We start from the raw sequence: 24,054 nt of genomic DNA on the forward strand, positions 1-24,054 counted from the left end.
TGAATGAGAAGCCACAAATGTGAGAAGAGAACTCCCAGGAACTCTGAGGCCCAGTGCACCCACCTTCCTGCATCTGTACCTCATACCTTGTGCCCTCCTGTTACCTGGCAGTGCCCCCTCATACCCATACATGAAGGACATCACCAGTTACTAAAAAGTACTGTTCTAGCAACTGTCCTTTCCCTTTGCACTTGGCCTTTCTCTCACTGAAAGCTCTCATGAGCGAGCAAACACCCTGGCACTCACCACTTTCAAGAACGAAACAAAGGAGACCCCTCTCCTGACCCTCTCATCCCCACCTGTCACCTCATCTATCTGAGCCTCTTTACAGCAAAACTTTGAGACAGAATCATTACTATCTGCTCCAATCTCTGTTTTCTCTTGTACCGTTACAATCACACTTTTGTCCTCAATATTACAACACATTGTCAGAGTAACCACCACCCTCCAGATGGCTAGACATGGCATCACTTGACCTCTGAGAGCATTTAACAAGCATTTAATCATATCCTTCTTCTCAAAATATTTTCCTTATCTGACTTCCGTGACCACACTGGGAGGCTTCTCCCCCTGCCTCTGTGAACCTCACTCTCAGTCTCTAGAAGCTGCTCTATTACCAGGAGCTGGAGAAGACGAGGCCCCAGGGCTTGCTCCTGTCCCTACTCTGTCTTGCACACTCCATGTCACAGTCTCACAGTCTAAAATGACATGTATGTGGTGAAGGCTCCAGATAAAACTCTAGCCTGACCTCTGCCCTAAAGCCCAGACAGTTACAGCCAACTTCCCACTCACACAGAAACACGTGGCCGTCCTCACATCTCCTTACCTGGGCTGCTGCTAAGTTTTCCGCATCTTCCTTCTTACTTGTGGCTGGGAAGAACACAATGTTGTCGATAGTCTGGATGAGTTCCAGCTGCACAACACATTTAATCAACAGGGCAGCAAACAATTTTTGTTCTGGAAATTCTGTGAGGAAAGCCCCCCCAATGCACATGCAAACAAAAAATTATTTTGAATCCTTTATAATTTCTATGACATTACAATGCTAAGGACACATCAATACATATGAAGGTAACCTGTCCCTATCACACTGATAAGGACATACTGCTTTTGCACAAAGCCAATATTCTGCAAAGGTTTAACTTAATCAGCATTTAGAAAATCTTAGAAAATTAAAAAAGTAAACAAAAATATCTTGTATGATTTAGAGCAGTGAATATATTTACGATGATTTCACTATAAATTTTTAGCTAAGATTCTGCTTATTCATGAATAAAATGTACCAAATGGCTAAAAAAAGTAAAATACAAATAGCATTTACTACACACCCATGTACAACCTCCGAAAACATGTCATGTGAAAAGCCTGTGCTGAAGAATACAACATGAACCAGATTCAAGTGCTACAGGAAGTGAGGGATAGCCTAGACCAGACCATGACACGCCGTGGCTCAGCCACAGCAACTTCATCTGGATCGAGGTTGGTAGCTGTAGCTAAAATTACCTCTTATTTTCACGTGGATCCACCAGCAAAATCAATTAAAAAAAATTGTGTCAAGCACAATACTACAAATGTTACCAAACGACAAAGAGACGAAAGCATTCCCCACTCTCCACAATCTGTCGGCTGTGTCAGCCTCACTCCTATCTTGCACAAGTTTGCCCTCCAGGGCATTGCTGATCACCTGCCAGTATATAAGATCGCATTCACAGGAGAAGGTTCCACTTCACTGACTGTGCAGTTAGGCTGTGAAGCCAAGGCAGGAGCACAGTTATGAAATTCTCTCAGCCACCCACACGCTGAGAGCCTGGCAGCATGGACATGCAGCCCCCCGGGCGGCCTGACCGCACCCTGCTGCAACCCTGGGCTCCTGGGGGCAGCTTCTCCAGGGAGCTCTTGCTCTCGAGGTGCACATGGCTGCCCATGCGGAGGTTCCTGTAAATCCCGGGGCAGGGGCTCCAGCACTGCAGGACTTATGATCCAATTCCTTGGTTTCTTTCTATGATAAAAGGCATTTTATTACAATTTCCCTTTTCTTGTACCAATTTGTGAAAGACAATTCGTGTTTTAGAGATTTGGGGTATAGCAGACTATTTTGCTTAGAAATATTTATTTATATTAAAGGTCATTAATGAAAGTGCCTTTCCATATGTTTTTCAGACTTTAGGGGGCAGAGTGGGATGCCTGGTGTGAGGACAGCAGTCTAAGCCCTCAGTTCAGGGTGGCAGGAGAGCAGCACCCTTGTTCATAAAAAAAAACTAGGTTCCCAAATCAGCCAAGTGGAAACTTGTTAATGAGTGATGACCATGTTCTTCCTACAAGGTCAAGTGTATTTAAGTTCAGTATTGGGACTGAGAGAGAGAAACACCACTCACTCTTCTGTCCTCACGGCATTTTCCAGTGCAGACAGCAGCTGCGATGGATTCCTACACAAGCCTTTCTGTTCTCCAGAGAACAGAACTGAAAAATAAAAATGAGCCACTCACCACCAACTATCTCCCCTGGAAGAAATTAGTAGATTCAGCAACTGATGCTAGATGCTATCAAACAGAATACCAAAGTCTGTCTTAAAAACAACTATAAGCATATACGATTAATCTAAAAAATTCCCTGGAAAGTTAAATTAAAACATATTAATGACCTAAATATAAGACCAGAAAAATAAAGTTCTTGGAAGACAATAGTGGGGATTTGGCAATCTTTATGACCTTGGATTTGGCAATGGATCCTAAGCTATGACATCAAAAACATGAACAAGGTACCAACAGTTAGCGTAATAGCTATGTTGCTGGACTCCCATGGAGTCGACTGTGGTTCAAGTCCTGGACCCAGTAGCTTAAACTCATGCTGGGCGCGCGTGTGTGCGTGCCCAAGATTCCGAGAGGAGAATGGAGGAGAAGGAACTGCATTGTGGCCATCCCCCCTGAGGAGTGATTTCTTGCTTTCTGTCTCTCTGTCACTCTCTGTCTGAGAGTGCATACGCCCTATAGCAAAAACCTCTCAAAAAAACAAAAACAAAAAAATAAATAAAATTAAAAAAAATCATGACCAACAAAAGAAAAGACATAAATTAGATTTCATTAAAAGTAACACTGTGTGTGCACCAGAAGACATTATCAAGAAAGGCAAAAAGGACTGTCTGGTTGCTGTGGTAATAAAATGCTCTCCAATGCTGGACTCGCTTGGGAGGTCCCGGGTTTGCATTCAAGGTTTCCCTGTACATGCTGGGCCTAGGTACACACCTACGATCCAGGCTGGCTGAGGCTGGGGAGTGGACTGTGGTGTGAAGACTGTAGTGAGGATAACTGACCTCTCCCCCCTCCCCCCAGCTTTTCTCTCTCATGGAAGAAATAAACTTTATTTTATTTATTTTATTTTTCTGGAGAGGTTTTTGGTATATGGAGCATGTGCTCACCAGAGAGACAGACAGAAATTGAGAAATCATCCCCTGGGGGGATGGCCACATGGCAATCCCTTCTCCTCCATTCTCCTCTCAGGATCTTGGACACGTGCGAGCGCGTGCGCGCGCACACACACACACATGCCTGATGCGAGTTTAAGTCACCGGGTCCAGGACTCGAACTGCAGTCGACTACATGGGAGTCCAGTGACATAGCCATTACGCCAACTGCTGGTCCCTGGAAGAAATAAACTTTTAAGGGAAACAGATAGGGGAAATAAACATCTACAAATAATGTATTGGAAAAGGGTCTAGTATTCAGAGTATATGATAATTAATTCAACAGCAAAAAGTTGAACAATACATTTAAAAATAGGCAAAAACATGAATAGATGTTTCTCCAAAGAAGATATACAAGTAGCCGCCAAGCACATAAAAAGATGCTTAACATCACTAATAATATCGAAAAGCAAATCAAAACCATGGTGAGGGGCCAGCTAGTTGTGTGATGGTTAAAGTGGCTGGATCCAACATAGCTGACTGCGTGGTTTGAGTCCTGGACATGGTGATTTAAAAAACGCAGAGCACATGTGCATAGGGGTTCAAAATACTGAGAAAAATGGAGAAAGGATTGCTCCTTGCCCTCAGGGGAAGTGTCTTCTCAACTCCCCGTCCACTTCTGTCTCTCTCCGGGGAGTATACATGCCTATAGCAAATTACAACAAAAACAAGGGTCCAGCAAGTGGCGTAGTGGTTTAGGCACTGGATTCCTACATGACTGACTGCGGTTCAAGTCTCAGACCTGGGGGTTTGAAATTCACTCGAGTGCATGTGTTGCATACCCAAACTCTTGAGAAGGAGAAGGGACTAAGCCATGGCCATCCCCCGCAGAGGGTAATTTCTCACTTTCTCTGTCTCTCTGGCAAGAGCACATGCCCTATAGTAAGCAATCTCTCAAAAACAAAATCAAGAACGCACATCACCGTAAGGTACCATTTCAGACTCTATAATGACTATCATTAAAAACAATTAGTATTAGCAAAGATGTGAAAAACTTGGAATTACTGGTGGGAAGGTGAAATGGTACAATTGCTATAGAAAACAGTATGGTGAGTCTTCAAAAAGTTAAAACACAGAATTACTGCGTGTACCAGCAATTTGACTCCTAGGTATATTTGCAAGAGAAGTGAAAACAGGTGCTCAGATGGTACCCTTACGTGAGTGTTGGCAGCAGCACCACCTGAGATAACCAAAGATGGAACACACACAAATGGCCACCAGCCCAGGAATGGATCAACTAAACGTGGTACATCCATCAATAGACTAATAAAAAGGAATTCATTCCTGCGGCATGCTACAACGGTAAATCTTGTAAACATTATACTAAGCAAAGGAAGACAGACACCAGAGGCCACTTTTTCTTTTGGTTGGTAGAGGGCATGTGAGCTTCCCAGAGAGACTTAGAGACAGAGAGGAAATGGAAGATAACACTCCTCAATGGGGTGTGGCATGACACAATCCCTTCTCCACTTCTCTATCTTGTCAGGATTTGGGGCACACACACAGACACCCCCGTGTGTTTTCCAAGCCACGAGGGATGGGATTCATATCTTACAATTGGCCGTGTGGGATCCAGCTCCCTTAACTACTTGGCCACGGGGCTGGCACCAGAGGTACACATTGTATGATTCCATTTACATGAATGATTTGCAACAGCCAGTCCACAAGTACACAGCGAAGTGGTGATTGCCAGGACATGGGGAAGGGGAGACTAGGGAGTGACTATGTAGTAACTAAGGGATGACAGTATTTTGTAACTAGATATTGGTGGTGGTTGCATGACACTGTGAACTTGCAAAACTTCAATAAATTGTTCACTTTAAAATGGATGGTTCTGTTATATGAATTTAAACTCATTTTTCAAAAAGTGCCTAAAGCTGTCCTGTTCTCTATATCTATGGGGTGGCAGTCTTTCCTCAGTGCAATAATTTTCCTTCCAGTGAAACAAAACTGATTTAGTGAAAAAAAAAAAAAAAAAAGATGTGGTCCCCCTTTCTTGTGACTAAGTGAGGAGCAAGAAAGGTGGCCCATGGCTCCCCATGTGGAGATGTGGGCATGGGCTACAGGGGAGGGAAATGAGCACAGGCAGAGTAACCTTGGGGAAGGTACGTGGAAAGAAGCTGGGAGCTCCCACTAAAGAGCAGTGATCTCTCCCAAGAGGAAGGCATATCAGGATCAATCTCTGTAGACAAAACTTGGGGCTGGCATGTAAAGGGGATGGAGAGGGAAGACCCATATGCCTGACACAAGCATTAGCTGAAAACACAGGTGTTAAGTGTTCCTGAGCCTCTGTAGGATAGCATCTGTCTATCAGGGCATGTCCAGGCTGGGGTACCAAATGCACAATCAATTACAGTATATTCTTATTAATGATATGGTTAAGTCCCAAAATGTCAGAACTTCTCTACATAAAATACACAATTTTTTATTTTGAAAAATAACTCACTTGTTGTAGGTTTAATTTTGCTGACTTCTTCATTTGTAGTAGAGACAGAAACCAATGGTGCTTGCTGTCTATTATCTGTAGATCTTGGCTGCATAGAATCATGGATATCTACAGACTTCTGGGATATTGTATCCTGAGAAGAGCAAATAATTCATTGTAAGTATGAATAAGGCTTAAGGATGAACTATTTTCTATTACACTGTTTAAAAAATTATGTCCTCATAAAAATGACATTCACATTGCAATCAATTACATATGTAATAGGGAAATTGTTTAAAATTACCTATACATGAATAAAAGCTACAGTTTTAAAGAGAAAAGCTTCCTTTGTAATCCTCATTGGCCTTAGAACTAATACCACTCAACATCAACAGATAAAAATGCTAAACATCTGGGGTCAACAGATGGCATGGTAGTTAAGGTGCTGGACTACTTCATGGCAAACCATGGTTCAAGTCCCAGACCTGGCAGCTTGCTTTCTCTATCTCTCCCTCTCTCTCTCTCTCTCATCACGATCTCTTTCTCTTTCTGGTGAGCACACATGCCCTACAGCAAATTATAAAAATAATAATAAATTTAAAATTTTAATGCTAAGCTTCACTGCATGAAAAATTAGTCAGAAATAACTAGTATTCATTAACTCTAGAATGAATACACATTTGGCAGAGAGGGGAACAGATTTCATAAGCTTTCTGTAGGTTGAGCCCAGGGAAGCTTTGCAGGGGTGAGTTTAGGAAAGGATCAGGGACCAGAAAGGTCAGTGTGAGGGTGACTGACCAGATGTGGCATCATGAAGAAAAGCTGGACACGAGCCCGTCAGACCCACATGGGAACTTGGCTCTGGCATTAATATCAGTGGGTCCTTGAAAAAATGGCTAGTGTCCCTAAGCCCAGGCTTTCTGACCTGAAAATAGAGACAACGTGTTCCTTGCAGGTTGTTAAGAATCAGAGGTGATGAATGTAAAGCGCTGCGCACGGTGTCAGACAGCAACTGTGACAGTAGACGCGACTACTGCTCCAGCTCGATTTGGCTGTAGCAGTGCAGCACTTGTAGGGAGAGGCGAGAACTGAGTTCTGGGAGGAGCTCTCAGCTATGATTCTAACCAACAGTTCCAGCCTGGGGCCAGTTTGTCTGTCTGTGAAACGAAGATGGACCTGTGTTCTCAGACACAGTGCTAATCAAAATAATATTTTAACTGGGATATAAAATGTCATAATTTAGAATCTTTCCTTTTCTGTTCTAGTTAAAATGAGAACAGCATGTACTAAACCTGGTCCACAAAAATGCTGGACCAAATATGAAACCATTTTTAAACAGTAAAGTGTTACACAAATCTAAAACGATATCCTTATTGTTATGAGATTGTTCTTATCCATCTTTGTTTAAATATAAGAAGCTTTGAGTAAAAATTATATAGATCCAGAAGAGCATTATTTGAATAGGATGGCCGAAAATACATTTTTAAATAAAATGCACATCTAACAATGCTTACAGTAACACTTAGAAAATTACAGTCCTTTAAAAGAATGTTTATTGTTTAAAATTACTACAAAAAAGAAATGTCCCCTTCTTCGATTTTATTTTTTAAGTTTGCCAGATGGCAATGTGCTCTGACTAGAGACAGAGAGAAACTGAGAAAGCATCCCTCATGCAAACGGTCACGCCACAATTGTTTTTCTCCATTTCTCTTTCCTCTCAAGATTTTGGGCATGCACAAACACATGCCCTGCATGTTTTTTAAACTACAGGTCCAGGACATGACCCATGTAGTCAGTTGTGTGGAATCCAGTTGCCTTAATTACTCTGCCACTGGCTGGTCCAAAATGTCCCCCCCCCTTTTTTTTCCTGAGAGGTTTTTGCTATAGGGCACATGTGCTCGCCAGCAAGAGAGAGAGAGAGAGAGAGAGAGACAGAAAGGAAACCAATGGTGCTTGCTGTCTATTATCTGTAGATCTTGGCTGCATAGAATCATGGATATCTACAGACTTCTGGGATATTGTATCCTGAGAAGAGCAAATAATTCATTGTAAGTATGAATAAGGCTTAAGGATGAACTATTTTCTATTACACTGTTTAAAAAATTATGTCCTCATAAAAATGACATTCACATTGCAATCAATTACATATGTAATAGGGAAATTGTTTAAAATTACCTATACATGAATAAAAGCTACAGTTTTAAAGAGAAAAGCTTCCTTTGTAATCCTCATTGGCCTTAGAACTAATACCACTCAACATCAACAGATAAAAATGCTAAACATCTGGGGTCAACAGATGGCATGGTAGTTAAGGTGCTGGACTACTTCATGGCAAACCATGGTTCAAGTCCCAGACCTGGCAGCTTGCTTTCTCTATCTCTCCCTCTCTCTCTCTCTCTCATCACGATCTCTTTCTCTTTCTGGTGAGCACACATGCCCTACAGCAAATTATAAAAATAATAATAAATTTAAAATTTTAATGCTAAGCTTCACTGCATGAAAAATTAGTCAGAAATAACTAGTATTCATTAACTCTAGAATGAATACACATTTGGCAGAGAGGGGAACAGATTTCATAAGCTTTCTGTAGGTTGAGCCCAGGGAAGCTTTGCAGGGGTGAGTTTAGGAAAGGATCAGGGACCAGAAAGGTCAGTGTGAGGGTGACTGACCAGATGTGGCATCATGAAGAAAAGCTGGACACGAGCCCGTCAGACCCACATGGGAACTTGGCTCTGGCATTAATATCAGTGGGTCCTTGAAAAAATGGCTAGTGTCCCTAAGCCCAGGCTTTCTGACCTGAAAATAGAGACAACGTGTTCCTTGCAGGTTGTTAAGAATCAGAGGTGATGAATGTAAAGCGCTGCGCACGGTGTCAGACAGCAACTGTGACAGTAGACGCGACTACTGCTCCAGCTCGATTTGGCTGTAGCAGTGCAGCACTTGTAGGGAGAGGCGAGAACTGAGTTCTGGGAGGAGCTCTCAGCTATGATTCTAACCAACAGTTCCAGCCTGGGGCCAGTTTGTCTGTCTGTGAAACGAAGATGGACCTGTGTTCTCAGACACAGTGCTAATCAAAATAATATTTTAACTGGGATATAAAATGTCATAATTTAGAATCTTTCCTTTTCTGTTCTAGTTAAAATGAGAACAGCATGTACTAAACCTGGTCCACAAAAATGCTGGACCAAATATGAAACCATTTTTAAACAGTAAAGTGTTACACAAATCTAAAACGATATCCTTATTGTTATGAGATTGTTCTTATCCATCTTTGTTTAAATATAAGAAGCTTTGAGTAAAAATTATATAGATCCAGAAGAGCATTATTTGAATAGGATGGCCGAAAATACATTTTTAAATAAAATGCACATCTAACAATGCTTACAGTAACACTTAGAAAATTACAGTCCTTTAAAAGAATGTTTATTGTTTAAAATTACTACAAAAAAGAAATGTCCCCTTCTTCGATTTTATTTTTTAAGTTTGCCAGATGGCAATGTGCTCTGACTAGAGACAGAGAGAAACTGAGAAAGCATCCCTCATGCAAACGGTCACGCCACAATTGTTTTTCTCCATTTCTCTTTCCTCTCAAGATTTTGGGCATGCACAAACACATGCCCTGCATGTTTTTTAAACTACAGGTCCAGGACATGACCCATGTAGTCAGTTGTGTGGAATCCAGTTGCCTTAATTACTCTGCCACTGGTTGGTCCAAAATGTCCCCCCCCCTTTTTTTTCCTGAGAGGTTTTTGCTATAGGGCACATGTGCTCGCCAGCAAGAGAGAGAGAGAGAGAGAGAGAGACAGAAAGTGAAAAATCACCCCCCGGCGGGATGACGACACCACAATCCCTTCTCCTCCATTCTCCTCTTGGGATCTTGGGCACACAGGCACATGCGCCAGGCATGAGTTTAAGCCACAGCGTCCAGGACTCGAACTGCAGTCAACTACATGGGAGTCCAGCAATGTAGCCATTATTCTATATGCTGGTCTCTGTCCCTTTTTAATTTATGTATTTTAGTAAGTACATTTTATAGGGAGAAATAAATCTGTTACTAGAATTTAAAATGAATGATCTTACTGAAAATAAATGAAAGCATTAGTTTTAAAATTTTTTTGGTCACTGACCTTTTGAACACATGGATTTTTAGAAAGCATCTCTCCAGAAAACTAAGTACATACAAAAACTAGGTCACAATAATAGAATGGTTTAAAAGCCATTCTATATCAGAAGAATTTTTGAATGTTAGAGTATATTACATTCTCTATATTTCTGATTACTCAATGTAAATGCCGGTAGTTTCTCAGTAATCTTTACATTTTCAGAACAGATCTGTACCAGAGCTTGTGTGTGTGTACTTCCCTTAAAAAAAATCTAGTAGAAAAGAAACTAAAAAAAAACCAACTTTATTTACTGATGCAAATACATCTAGATATTCCAAATACAGAAGGTCTCCAAACAAGATTTAAAAAGTACTATATATAATGTATGTTAAGTACACATAAATACATAGAAAACACATGGTCAGATATATACTACAGTAGACTTGGGGCTGAGGTGGGGAGTAGTATAAAAAGAAACTTTATTTTTTGCCCTATATTCTTCTACAGAATACTGGGGTGTATATATGTATATATATACATACACACACACATATATATACACACACATATATACATACATACAGAAGAATATGGGATAAAAATGATAGGGTATTTTTCTACTTCTAATTTTTTCTGATAATTATTTTATTTAACTTTATTTATTTATTTTTAATTTTGACCAGAAAGGGACAGAGTGAGAGAGAAAGAGGTAAAGTGAGAAAGCAAGCTGCCAGGTCCAGGGCTTGAACCATGGTTGGCCATGCAGGAGAGTCCAGCACCCTTAATCACCATGCCACCTTCCAGCTCTCTACTTCTAATTTTTAAAAAGTAGTCAGCATGAAACAGTTCAGCTGAAAATGGCAGTGAAAATATACCACAAGTTTTAGGCAAAATCTAAGTGACAGAAGAGAAAGACAATGCAGGGTAAGAGAAGAAATGGCAGATTTGTGAAGTGGTGGCAGCAGTTCCAAGGAGCAGCTGTGAGAACAGAAGCCTAGGAGCCAGGCATCAGGAGGAGGACTCTGTGAGCTGGTCTGGGGCGCTGTGCAGGCTCACCACCCACATAGAGAGCGGGAGCAGGCACAGTCACGGAGCTGGCTGTAGCTGCAGGACCCGAGTTAGTCCTTGTTGCTAGCTTTACTTTACACATGAAGGTAAATGACATGCTGAAGCAAAAGAGCAGGTCATGCAGAGCAAGGATGTGATGTGGGCTGACCTCGAAGCCTGCATGCAAACTGCACCACACAAGAGAGAAGGCAAAACCAAAACAAGTCACGCTCATCCTGGGCTTGCAACAGGATGGCCCAAGAAGTGGTATGATGCACAGACCACCTCAGCAGATCAGTGTCATGGAGTGATGTGAGTCCACTATGCCAGGTGTCACAAATGCAAAAGAAATTCAGATTTGGTATTTTTCTGTGAAATCTAAATTTTCAATTTCTTGAACACTGACAATTAATAAATTTACAAGTTGTGGGGCTGTATCGGGTAAGAGGGCATTAGTTTGCTACCTATGGCCTGCTGGCTTAAGGTTTATTGGGACCAGCAGATGGCATAATGGTTACATCTCTGAACTCCCACATAATTGATCATGGTTTGAGTCCTGGACCTGGTGGCTTAAACTCATGCAGGGCACATGTGTGCATAGGCCGAAAATCTTGAGAGGAGAATGGAGGAGAAGGTATTGCAGTGTGGTCATCCCTGCGGGAGGCGATTTCTTGCCTTCTGTTTCTCTGGCAAGCGCACGTACTATAAAGCAAAAATCTCTCTTTAAAAAAAAAAAAAAAAGAATCAAGGGTTATTATTGGGCGAACATAAGAAATATGAATAAGGCCTACAGATAAGATAGTATTTCTTTGGTAATTTCCTGATAATTATACTGTGTTATGTAAGATACCTGTTTTCCCTTCTTAGAAAAATACACTAAAAAATTTAGGGATAAGAGTATCTTTGCAAATTACTTTCAATGATTTAGAAAAACATGTGTATGAGGGATGAGGAAGTGAGAAAAAGGGGGAAAAGAGAGACTAGTAAAGCAAATGTAGGAAAATAATATTTGGAGAAAGTTGGTATAATGTTTAAGTTTTATGTGTGAACTTGGCTAGTTCATAGTAACCACATATTCTCAAATACTTAAGATGCAGATGCTGCTGTGAAGGTATTGGGTCGCTGGAAAAGTTGTGACACATTTTTGCGAAGAAAAACAGAAAAATACGACAAGACTTTTGTGATGACCCAATGTTAATTAGCATCTCTAGTAAGTTAACTTTAAGTAGATTACCTGCAATAATTTAGGTGGGACTCATACAATTAGTTGAAGGCTATAACAGCAAAACTAAAGTTTTCCTAAGGAAGGAAAAATCCTGTCTTTAGACTACAGCTTCAGCTCCTGCCCCAGAGTTTCCAGCCTGCCAGAAACTCCCCTACAAACTACAAACCTACCAGACCCACAACCATCAAAGCCAATTCCTTGAAACTGATATTCATATCTACCTCCTGCTGCTTCTGTTTCATTATATCCCTCATTGACACAGATTTTCGTATTATGAGGGGGAGGTACTGGTGTAACAAATACCTAAAAATGTAAATGTGGCTTTGGAACTGGATAAAAGCAGAAGCTAGACAAGTTCTCAGGTATGAGATTGAAAAAGCCACACCTGTTTTGAAGAGATTGCTGGAAGAAATACCATTAAATGTGATCCTTGTGAGGATTCAGAAGTAAATGAAATGTGTGGTAGAGAAAGAATCTATCATCCTAGAGAATACATATATAGCCATGAACAGATTTTTGGTAAAAATATGAATGTTAAAAAGTGCTTCCAGGGACCAGCAGATGGCGTAGTGGTTAAGGCACTAGATTCGCATATGGTCTACCACAGTTTGAGTCCCGGACCTGGTAGCTTAAAATTCATGCCAGGCAAGTTGGTGCCCAAAATCCTGAGAGGAGAATACAGGAAGAAGGATTGTAGTGTGGTCATCCCCTCTGGGGGGGGAGGGGGGGTGATGTTTTGCTTTCTGTCTCATTCTGGAAAGCACATGCATTCAGTAGTAAAAACCTTTAAAAATAATAACAAAAATGAATAATAATTAATAATAAAGTGCTTCTAGAGGCCAGCAGGTGGTGTGGTGGTTAGGGTGCTGAACTCCCACGTGACTGATCAGGGTTTGAGACCCAGACCTGGCAGCTTGCTTTTTCACTTTCTCTCTCTCTCTTTGGTGAGCATGCACACCCTATAGCAAATTAAAAAATAATAATAATAAATAAAATTAAGTAATTCTTTTTTAAAAAAGTACTTCTAATGAAGGCTTACAAGGAAATCAGAATCATGCAATAGGATACTGAAGCAAAGGTAATACTTGTTATAAAGTGACAGAAAACTTGACTGAATAGTGCTATACTACTAGGTAGAAAGCAGAACCTCTTAGTAATTAAGTTGGATATTTTGCTAAAATCTACAATAAAGTGTTAAAGGTACAGCCTATTTTATCCTTGCTACTTGGAGCAGTAAAATGTGGAAAAAGAGAGAACTATTAAGCATAAAGGAATTAGCACTTGATGATTTGGGAGGATCTTAGCCTGTGCAGACTGTAAAGAACACCAAACCGAGGACATTCATTATTAAGAAAGCATGTTTTAGAGTAAAGGCCACAGCTATGGTGGGACAACATTTTGCAGAAGACATGAGGTTTGTAACTAATGACTCTGATCAATCATCTCAGAAGCCAGGAACAGAGTTGGGTTATCCAGCTATGATCTGTAGAAAACCCTCTTGTTTAATAGCATGGATCCTCTTACCATACACAAGAGACACATGAGGATTTTGAGAATGATATGCCAGCAGAAATACAGACATCCTGGACTGAAAGGGACAGAACTGGGATGAAATGAAAAAGGGCAGTCAGACTTCTAGGATTCTACAGGAAATGAGCTAATGGGGATACCTGGCTGGAAACATGCTAACCTTTAAGAAAAAGGAGGAATGACTCAGAGAGCAGAGCTGCAGGCCCAGAGGGAGAAGCCATGGTCCCTATGGTAAATAACATGCCACAGAACATTATTCTATTCTTAAATAGAATTTGCTCTGCTGGATATCAAACTTTCTTATGACTCAGGCTTGCTTGATTCCTCCCAATTCTTCTCCCTCTTCTTGAGTAAGAGAACCTCTATCCTATACTTGTACAATGGCTATACTGGATTGTCTGAAAATCCACGATGTATTTTGGCATAGAAAAAGACATCTTGACTTTTCTGATGAACCAATATTTTGAAAGCAGGTGTAGTAATCTCCCATTATTCATGAGGCATATGTTCTTTTTTTTTTTTTTCTTTTTTTCTGAGAGGTTTTTGCTATAGGGCACGTACGCTCACCAGAAAGACAGAGAGAGACAGAGAGACAGAAAGCGAGAAATCACCCTCCAGGGGGATGGCCACGCCGCAATCGCTTCTCCATTCTCCTCTCAGAATCTTAGACATGCATGCACACACGCCTGGCATGAGTTTAAGTCACCGGGTCTGGGACTTGAACTGCAGTCTACTACATGGGAGTCCAGTGACACAGCCATTATGCCAACTGCTGGTCTTAAGACATATGTTCTAAGACTCCCAGAGGATGCCTGAAACCACAAGTAGCACTGAACCCTAAATTACTATGTTCTCTCCTATACAGACATATCTATGATCAAGTTTACAAACTAGGCAGAGTAAAAGGTTAACAACAATAACCAATAATAAAATAGAATAATTATAACAATATGCTAGCATCACTACTCTTGCACTTTGGAGCATTAAGTAAAATAAGCGTTGCTTGAACATAAGCACTATGATACCAAGGAAGTTCATCTGATAAGCAAGATAACTGCTAAGGAACTAATGAACAGGTAATTTATATGGTGTGAATATGGTAAACAAAAGGACAACTGATAACCCAGGAGAGCCAGAGCAGGATGGGGCATCATGCAATTTAAAACTTACAAACTGTTTACTTCTGAAATTTTCCATTTATATTTTCAAACCATGACTGATTGATTGTAATTGAAACTGTGGAAAGTAAAATAAGTAAAATCATGGATAAAGCAGTGACTATAATAACTTGTTTTCTAGATCTACAGGTCCACAGATAGATAGGAACTTTGCCCCAGAATCACATCCATTCTTGATCTAGATGACTGAGATGATGAGATTTGGAACTTTTTATGTGATGATATTTAGATAGGATATTAAACATAGTGTTGATGCTCTAATAAATTGAAACTTTTAAGAAGCTTAAGATGAAGTGAATGTCCTTTGCCCATAAGATAGACATAAAATTTTGGGTATCAGAGGATAGATTATATCAAGTTGAATAGTAGCCCCCAAAATTATGTCCAAGTCCTAACCCCTGATTCCTGCAAACGTTACCTTACTTAGAAATAGAGTCTCGTCTCTGGACCAGCAGTTGGCATAATGGCTATGTTGCTAGACTCCCATGTAGTCGATTGTGGTTCAAGTCCCAGACCTGGTGGCTTAAACTGATGCCGGGCGTGTGTGTGTGTGCATGCCCAAGATCCCGAGAGGAGAATGGAGGAGAAGGGATTGTGGCGTGGCCATCCCCCCTGGGGGGTGATTTCTCGCTTTCTGTCTCTCTGCCTCTCTCTGTCTTTCTGGTGAATGCACGTACCCTATAGCAAAAACCTCTCAAAAAAATTTAAAAAAGTTAAAAAAAATAGAAAAGAAAATAGTCTCTACAGATGTAATTAAGGATAAGATAAAATCATCTTGGATTTAGGGAAGACCCTAAATCAGATGACTAATGTCCTTAAAAAGGGAAAAAGAGATCTACCATACAAAGAGGGAAAAATCATATTAAATGGAGACAGAGTCTGAAGTGATGTGTGCACAGGCCAAGGAATGCCCAAGGGAACCAGTGGCTACCAGAAGCTCAAAGAGGTTTATAAAGGATTTTCTCTTAGATCCTTCCAATGGAAATGGCTCTGATTAGGCCTTGATCTTGGACCTCTGGTTTTCAGAACTGTGAGATAATAAATTTTGGTTGTTTTAAGCTTACCAAGTTCATGAAAATTGCTAGAGCAGACCTAGTATGAAGGGTTTATTAGAATTCTTGGAACTATTTTTGTAACCTTTCTATAAGAGGAAATTACATCAAAGTAAAACATTTAAATAAGATCCAATAACATCTTCAGCTTGGTCTGGAAGTCCTTACATAATCTGGTACCTGCCTCTCATACACCTGAAATCATTTTACTCTATGTCCTATATTAAAAATAATTTATATACCTCTCCATGACACTTACACATTTTTGCTATAGGTTGCATGCACTCACTGAAAAGACAAAGATACAGAGAAACAGAAAGTGAGAAATTACCACCATGGTCATGCCGCAATCCCTTCTCTTCCATTCTCTTCTTGGGATTTTGGGCACTCACACACACATGCCTGGTTTGAGTTTCCAGCCACTGGGTCCAGGACTCAAACTGTAGTCAACTACATGTGAATCGAGCACCTTAATCTCTATGCCACCTGCTGGCCCCAGTATTCATAGACTTAAACTTCAGTTGTCTGTGAATTTACCACCATAAGACATAATCTATTAGTGATTTTTTTTTTGAGATTTTTGCTATATGGTATGAGTGCTCATTGAAGTGACAGACAGAGAGACAGACAGAAAGCAAGAAATTAACCCCCCGAGGGAATGGGCATGCCACAACTCCTCTTCCTTCATTCTCCTCTTCAGATTCTGGGCATGCATGCACACATGCCCAGTGGGAGTTTCAAGTTGCTGGGTCTGGGACTCGAACTGCAGTCAGCCACATGGGAGTCTACTGCGTCGACCACTATACCACCTGCCCAGCGCCCCCCCATCAGCAAATTTAAGCCATTTTTTAAAAAAAGTTAAACTCATTGCTACAATTTGAATGTTTATGCCCCTCTAACATTCACATGGAAACTTATCCTCAAATCAACACTGAAGACTTTAGTAGCTGATTAGGCTGTGAGGGTTCTGCACTCACGGGTACAATTAATGATAAAAGAAATGATGGGAACTAGCTGGGCCCTATTTTATCCATCTTTTGCCATGAAGGGCACAGCAACCAGGTCAACAAGTGCCATCTTGGAAGCCGAGAGCAGACCTCAGAGGACACAAATCTGCCTATGTCTTGAGATCTTAGATTTCTCAAACCCCAGGAATGTGAGAAAATAAATTTGTATTATTTATAATTATATAGTCTTGGGTATTTTCCTATAGCAGTTGGAACAAACTAAAAATTCACATATAAGAAAGAATTTGACACATGGTAAAATTGCTTATCATAAATATAATTTTAAATATACTTTATTAAAACTTACCAATGGTTTTTCACTCACAGGAGATGGAGGTGGAGGAGCAGTTTCTCCAGAAGTGGGACGCCAGGTTAAAAGCCTTTAAGATACCAAAATTACACCAATCACTTGGGATGGGTGTGGGAGTGGGGTCACAAATGCTACATATATTTTTAAATGGGCACAAGAAAGTCATATGAATCTACTGAAAACAACACACTATACATTTTTTTACTACCACTAAGAGCAACCTGCTGAAAAATATATAATAATGGTTATGCTGCTGGACTCCCACAAGTTGACTGCAGTTCTAATCTTGGCCCTGGTGGCTTAAAACTCATGCTGAGCACATGTGTATGCATGCCCAAAATCCCAAGAGGAGAATGGAAGAGAAGGGACTGTGGCATGGCCATGCCCCTGGAGAGGTGATTTCTCGTTTTCTGTCTCTGTCTCTATAGTGAATACACTTACCCTATAGCAAAAATCTCTTTTAAAAAATGTACTTTCAGAAAATAAGTAACACTTTATATAACTCAAAAGTTATCTGGGCATCACCTTTTTTTTCCCCTTGATTGCTGCTATAGGGCATGTGTGCCTGCCGGAGAGACAGAAGGTGAGAATTCATCCCGCTCCTCTATTCTCCTCTAGGGATTTTGGGTATGCACACACATGCTGCTGGTCTGTGTTAAGCCACAGAGTCTGGGACTCGAACTAAGGTCGACTATATAGGAGTCCAGCGATGTAACTATTGTATCATCTGCAGGGTCCATGATCCTATTTTTTAAAAACACATAAAAATAAGACAAAATTTGGTTCAAAAGAAAAAATTAACTTGCTACCCCTGAATCATGTTCAGAAAAGAAACATGTTTAAGATCAAGATCCTGCAGTTCTGAGCAGTAGGAGGTTTCTGGGGAATGGGACAGATTGATGGCAAACAGATAATTTCAGTTTCATAGGGAAAGTGTTCTGATATAGCTATTTTTTATTACGAGATGCTTACCAAATGATTTTAAGTGTATAAATCAATAAACAAGAAAGCATAGCAGATTGGTTTTTGTAAATATTTCAAAGGGACAATAGCTAGGCAAGATTTCATACTATCATCTTTGACACAAGGGTCAAAGATCCTTACTCATATCGCTCCAACAAAAACTACCCCCAAAACTAAGCAAAAATATCCAATAGCTAGAAATAAGACACAGATTACTGTGTGTCCTTTTAGTACATAGAAACTTGTTCTAGGGGTATTTTTTTTTTTAATTTGACTTCCTATTTGCTATGGGTTTGGAATATTTATGAAGGAATTTGTTTATCTGTATATCTATCTTTCTATCTATCTACTTATTTATGTAGTTTAGTTTAACAGAGGGTGTATGCACTCACCAGAGAAAGAGAGAGGAGAGGGAAAAGACATTTCCCAATTAGGTGACACTGTAATACCCTCTCCTCCACTTAAACATCCTGTTGGGATTTGGGGCACACGTGCACACATATCTGGTATGTTTTTCTTTCTTCTTTTTATTTTTCTAAAGAATTATTTTATTTTATTTTATTATTTTATTTTATTTTATTTTATTTTATTTTATTTTATTTTATTTTATTTTATTTTATTTTATTATTACTTTCTAATGTGACCAGAGACAGACAGGGAGAAGGAAAGTAAGAAAGCAACCTACTAGTTCTAGGACTCAAACCAAAATCAGCCATATGGGAGTCCAGCGCCTTAACCACCAAACCACCTGCCAGCGCCAGCTAATGTGTTTTTCAAGTTGCTAGGACCAGAACTTGAACCAGAATCAGCCATATGGGATCCAGTTCCCATAACAACTAGGCCACTGGGGCTGGCAGTCTAAGAAAACAATGTACGTCAAGAAAAGAATTGTGATACTTAAAAATCTGGACTAATTGATAATTTTCATACATAGTTTTGTGCTAGTATGTAACCATGTGCTTACTCAAGATGTTTTACGAAGAGCCTACCAGTAGATTTAAAACTGGGCCAAGTTGTGGTGGTGCAGATGGATGAGTGCTGCTGTGCAATGCTAGGAGCCATATGGCGAAAGAAAGTCTAGGGTTTAGAACCTGGTTGACCTGAACATGCCAGGTGCACCCCTGATCCTGGAGGGGTAGTGAATTCCAGCATTATGGCACCTTGTTGGGAGTTCCTCCTAACCCCCATGAAGGAAACAAACTTAAAAACCAAATTTACATTTAACTATGTGCAGACTGGAAAAGTTTCAGGGTTGAGCTGGAAAGTAAATTCTAAGTAAATTAGTATCCTACAATTAATCCAGGTGCTATCAGAGTCATTTGGCCAGGTGATGTCTTAGCTTCCCTACTGATAAAAAGCTATCTCACTTTAATTCCATCAGGAACCAATCCCTTAAAGGAAGATAACAATTGCAAAATGTTTACAAATAGATTTTCCTTAGATTCTTAAATCTATAATAACTGAAATATATGCTGATGATCAACTTCCATTCACAACCACTGGTTGGTTTGATATGGATATGGCCCCATATAGGGGCCAGCAAGGTGGCATGGTAGTAAAGGCGCTGGATCCCATATGCTGACTGCATGGCTTGAGTTCCAGACCCACTGGCTTAAAATGCATGCTGGGCTCATGTGTGAATATACCCAGAATCCCGAGAGGAGAATGGAGGAGAAGATTGTGGCATGGCCACCAGCCCTAGGGTGTGATTTCTCATTTTCCCTATCTCTCTCTCCGTGTCTCTCTCTAGCAAATGCAAATATCCTATAGCAAAAAAGTAAAAATAAAAAAAATCCATGGAGTTATTACTTCATTTTGACCCAAATTCTGAATAATCAAACTAAAGGTTTTAGTTTACAAATAATTTAATTCGTGTACTTGTTATGATGTATAGGAGTTTGATTTAAAATAAATTTGATTTGTGTAACACTGAGACATGCTTAAAAGGATTTGTTATGAGTGATCACTAGTTACCACCAAACTTTTAATCACTAGCCCCTGTAAAACTCAATTCAGTATACAAATATAAATGTAAAGTTGCATAAAATCTTACGCATGTGGGATTGTGGTTTTGAAGATATCCAGTGTGCAGTTACAAGTTTTATCCCAGATTTCTAGAGTAAATTTTTCACCATTCAGAATAACAACATTCTCTAAGCAATTTGTACCAGATCGTGCTAACTGCTCATTATCTAGAAAAGAAAAGAGCAATTAATTTATGTATTACCAAGGTCACATTTAACACACTGAGTTGCGTGATTGGTACAGACCTACCTTGCTGTACACACCAGTATAGCTGGGCAAAAATATCATCCAAAAGTACATCACTGAGTACTTCCAAATACTGGGTAAACACATCACAGATTGCATAAAGTGCATGATTGCAAGTTGTTGTCATCCATTCAGCTTTCTGGGGAAAAAAGTTGTTAGATGAGGGTCATACCATTCATTAACCACTAAGTTTAAAAAGAAATATGCTTGCATATTTAAAATGTAAGGCCGTTAGTATTACTTTCAAACATTTCCCACTGGAACATTATATTCACCTCAGTTTAACATCTGGTATCCATTTGTCTTCATTATTTATCCCATAATTATCTACTTATAAAAAACTTTAACTATTTTAGGTATATGTTTGATTATTAAAAAACTACCACTGTATCATCTTAATATTACAGCATTCTGAAAAATATACATGAGTGACAACTATTGGCCTTGCTCTAGAAAATGACAGAATATGAAAGGAAAATAAGAAAGAGAAGATAAGTATTTATTTATTCAAGTGGGGTTAGCACAGGTTTAAAATAAAAGTTGCTTTTCTGAAGTACAGAATATCATATTAAGTACTGTAACTCAAAAACACCATAAGATGTAAGAAGAGCTATGCAAAATAACTGTAGATAATTTATTTTTTTCAAACACATAGGGATTTTTTTTTTTTTTTGGAGAGGTTTTTGAAAATGTGCACTTGCCAGAAAGACAGAGAGAGACAGAGAGACAAAAAGCGAAAAATCACCCCCCTCAGGGGGAATGGCCACGCCGAAATCCACTCTCAATTTTCCTCTTGGGATCTTGGGCATGCATGCACATGCGCCCAGCGTGAGTTTAAGCCACCGGGTCCGGGACTCAAACTGTGGTTGACTACATGGGAGTCCAGCGATATAGTCATTACACCAACTGCTGGTCCCCATAAGGATATTTATATTTGATGCTACTATATGGGACAAAAGTGAGAAAATGTGATGCATTCCCCACATTTCCTGAAATTCATAATATAACTGGTTTGTAGGAAATACACTGAAATAAATAAAATAAATAAAACTTAAAATTTTTGTATTTTTTACTCAATTCAGAACAAGAAGGTACTGTATAATATTAAATAAATTACCAGTGTTCTATAGTTGTAATAAAATCAAAATGAGGAAAAGAAACTCAAAATTCAACAAAAACACTGAAAACAAAACAAAATCCCCAACTATTTTGTTAACTTAGTTTACCAGTGCTCTTGTTAATATGAGCATACAATTAGATTTCTGTACCTTAAAGTAAATTATTCTAGGAATTCGCTTCTGTTCATTGTACTTAATTTGAAACACTAAATGTATTGGGGAAAATATAAGAACCTTTTAACTTGACTGTGCTAAATGAATTTTGTGTTTTCTTACCTCTGTCTGCTGTTCCGGCAATTTCATATTGTCAAAGATTCTGAAAACAATTCTAAATAAATCTTGCCACCAGTGTTTTTCATAAGTATGGCCATATGTTTTCATTATTTCAAACATTACTGTTAAGCCCCTAAAATGACAAAACATAATTAGGAAAGCTATAATTCAGAAAAGCAATCCCCGCCTAAAATAGCTTTTATAGACCACATAGCAACTGAAAACAGAAAACACAATGTCTTAATCTAATACAAGGCACTGAACTTTAAGAAATTTAAGCTAAAACGATAGGTTCCTTGCCTTTTTAAATTTTTTTTAGATGTTTGCGATAGGGGACGATGAAAGATAGAAAATGAGAAATCACTCTCCAGGGGGGTGGCCATGTGGGATCTAGTACCTTAACCACCATACCACCAGTTAGCCCTGAAAAACCTTTTCAAAAAAGCTATTGGATTTTGGGACCAGCAGTTAGCGTCATGGCTACGTCATTGGACTCCCATGTAGTCGACCCTGGTTTGAGTGCCAGGCCTGGCGGCTTAAACTCACACCGGGCACGTGTGCGTGCATGCCCAAGATCTCAAGAGGAGAATGGAGAAGGGATTTCAGCGTGGCTATCCCCCTGGGGGGGGGGTGGTTTCTCACTTTCTGTCTCTCTGTCTTTCTCTGTCTTTCTGACGAGCGCATGCGCCCTATAGCAAAAAACCTCTTCAAAAAAAGAAAAAAAAAAAGAAAGCTATGTGGATTTTTAGCTAACACTATTAAACCTTGTTCATATAATAGATATAATATCCCCAAATGAAAGGATTTACTGTACAAAACTGAGCTACTAAGGCATAAGCTCTGTGAGTGTGGAGGTCTGTGTCTGTTTTGTTTCCTGCTGTATCTCAGGCACAGAAAAATGCTCGTCATCTGGGAGGCAAGCAATAACTATCTGTTAAACAAATAAATCATGTAGTATCACACTGAATAGGTCCTGAAAACCAAAACTGCCTCCTTGACTCCCTATTACCTTTCTTTAAATAACACTTTTTAAAAGTTTGATCTTTTGGCAACCAGCAGTTAGCATAATGGCTATGTCGCTGGACTCCCACGTAGTCAACCGCCGTTTGAGTCCCGGACCCGGTGACTTAAACTCACGCCAGGCGCGTGTGCATGCGTGTCCAAGATCCTGAGAGGAGAATGGAGAAGGGATTGCGGCGTGACCATCCCCCCTGGGGGAGGGGGTGATTTCTCGCTTTCCATCTCTGTCTCTCTCTGTCTGTCTGGCGAGCGCACATGTCCTATAGTGAAAATCTCTCCAAAAAAAAAAAAGTTTTATCTTTCAAACATTTAAAACATCCTTGTGATTATTAAATCTTATGCCAAATCAGTAAGGTTTATTTTGGATCATGTTTCTATTTTATAAGAATTATGATTGTAGGGATCGGCAGTTAGCATAATGGCTATGTCGCTGGACTCCCACGTAGTCAACCGCAGTTTGAGTCCCGGACCCGGTGACTTAAACTCACGCCAGGCGCGTGTGCATGCGTGTCCAAGATCCTGAGAGGAGAATGGAGAAGGGATTGCGGCGTGACCATCCCCCCTGGGGGAGGGGGTGATTTCTCGCTTTCTGTCTCTCTGTCTGTCTCTGCCTGTCTGGCGAGCGCATGCACCCTATAGCAAAAACCTCTCTAAAAAAAGATAAATAAAAAATAACATGAAAGAATTATGATTGTAACAAATAGTGCTAAATAAATGAAAAGGTCAGGATATATTATCACATTTAACCCAGTGGGGCTGGGTATAAGAAAAGAGAGATTCATTCTCATTAAATTTCTATCATTAGCATTATAAGTTTGTAGGACCACTATTTTTAAAAAAATCAATAAAATTGAATGTCCAAATAACTAATGATTCTTTCTAAAAGAAAGATACCAAAAGTATATTCTATTTAACATAAAATTGAGCTAACGATGGGTTTAAACACTTGTTGACAAATATTAGGATAAAAAAATAGACTGTTTCAATTTTGCAGTCAAAAGGATGAAAAGAACAACACCATGGGAATGATGTGAGATGTGGCATAAAAGGAATATATTGAGCACTTGTCTTA

General features: G+C 39.7%; 1 protein-coding gene across 1 annotated transcript in view; it reads right to left on the reverse strand.

Annotated features, from left to right (window-relative positions):
- The window catches only part of ARFGEF1 (ARF guanine nucleotide exchange factor 1), a gene marked incomplete at its 5' end in the record, with an annotated part of 157,794 nt that overhangs the window by 8,851 nt on the left and 124,889 nt on the right, over positions 1–24,054 (reverse strand). The window contains 7 exon segments of the mRNA XM_014588595.1: positions 827–966; positions 5,907–5,958; positions 7,830–7,910; positions 17,335–17,407; positions 20,354–20,492; positions 20,575–20,710; positions 21,966–22,095. Coding sequence (XP_014444081.1) covers positions 827–966; positions 5,907–5,958; positions 7,830–7,910; positions 17,335–17,407; positions 20,354–20,492; positions 20,575–20,710; positions 21,966–22,095 — 751 coding nt within the window.

The sequence above is a fragment of the Tupaia chinensis genome, unplaced genomic scaffold, assembly GCF_000334495.1.
Source record: "Tupaia chinensis unplaced genomic scaffold, TupChi_1.0 Scaffold000288_2, whole genome shotgun sequence".
Lineage (NCBI taxonomy): Eukaryota > Metazoa > Chordata > Mammalia > Scandentia > Tupaiidae > Tupaia > Tupaia belangeri.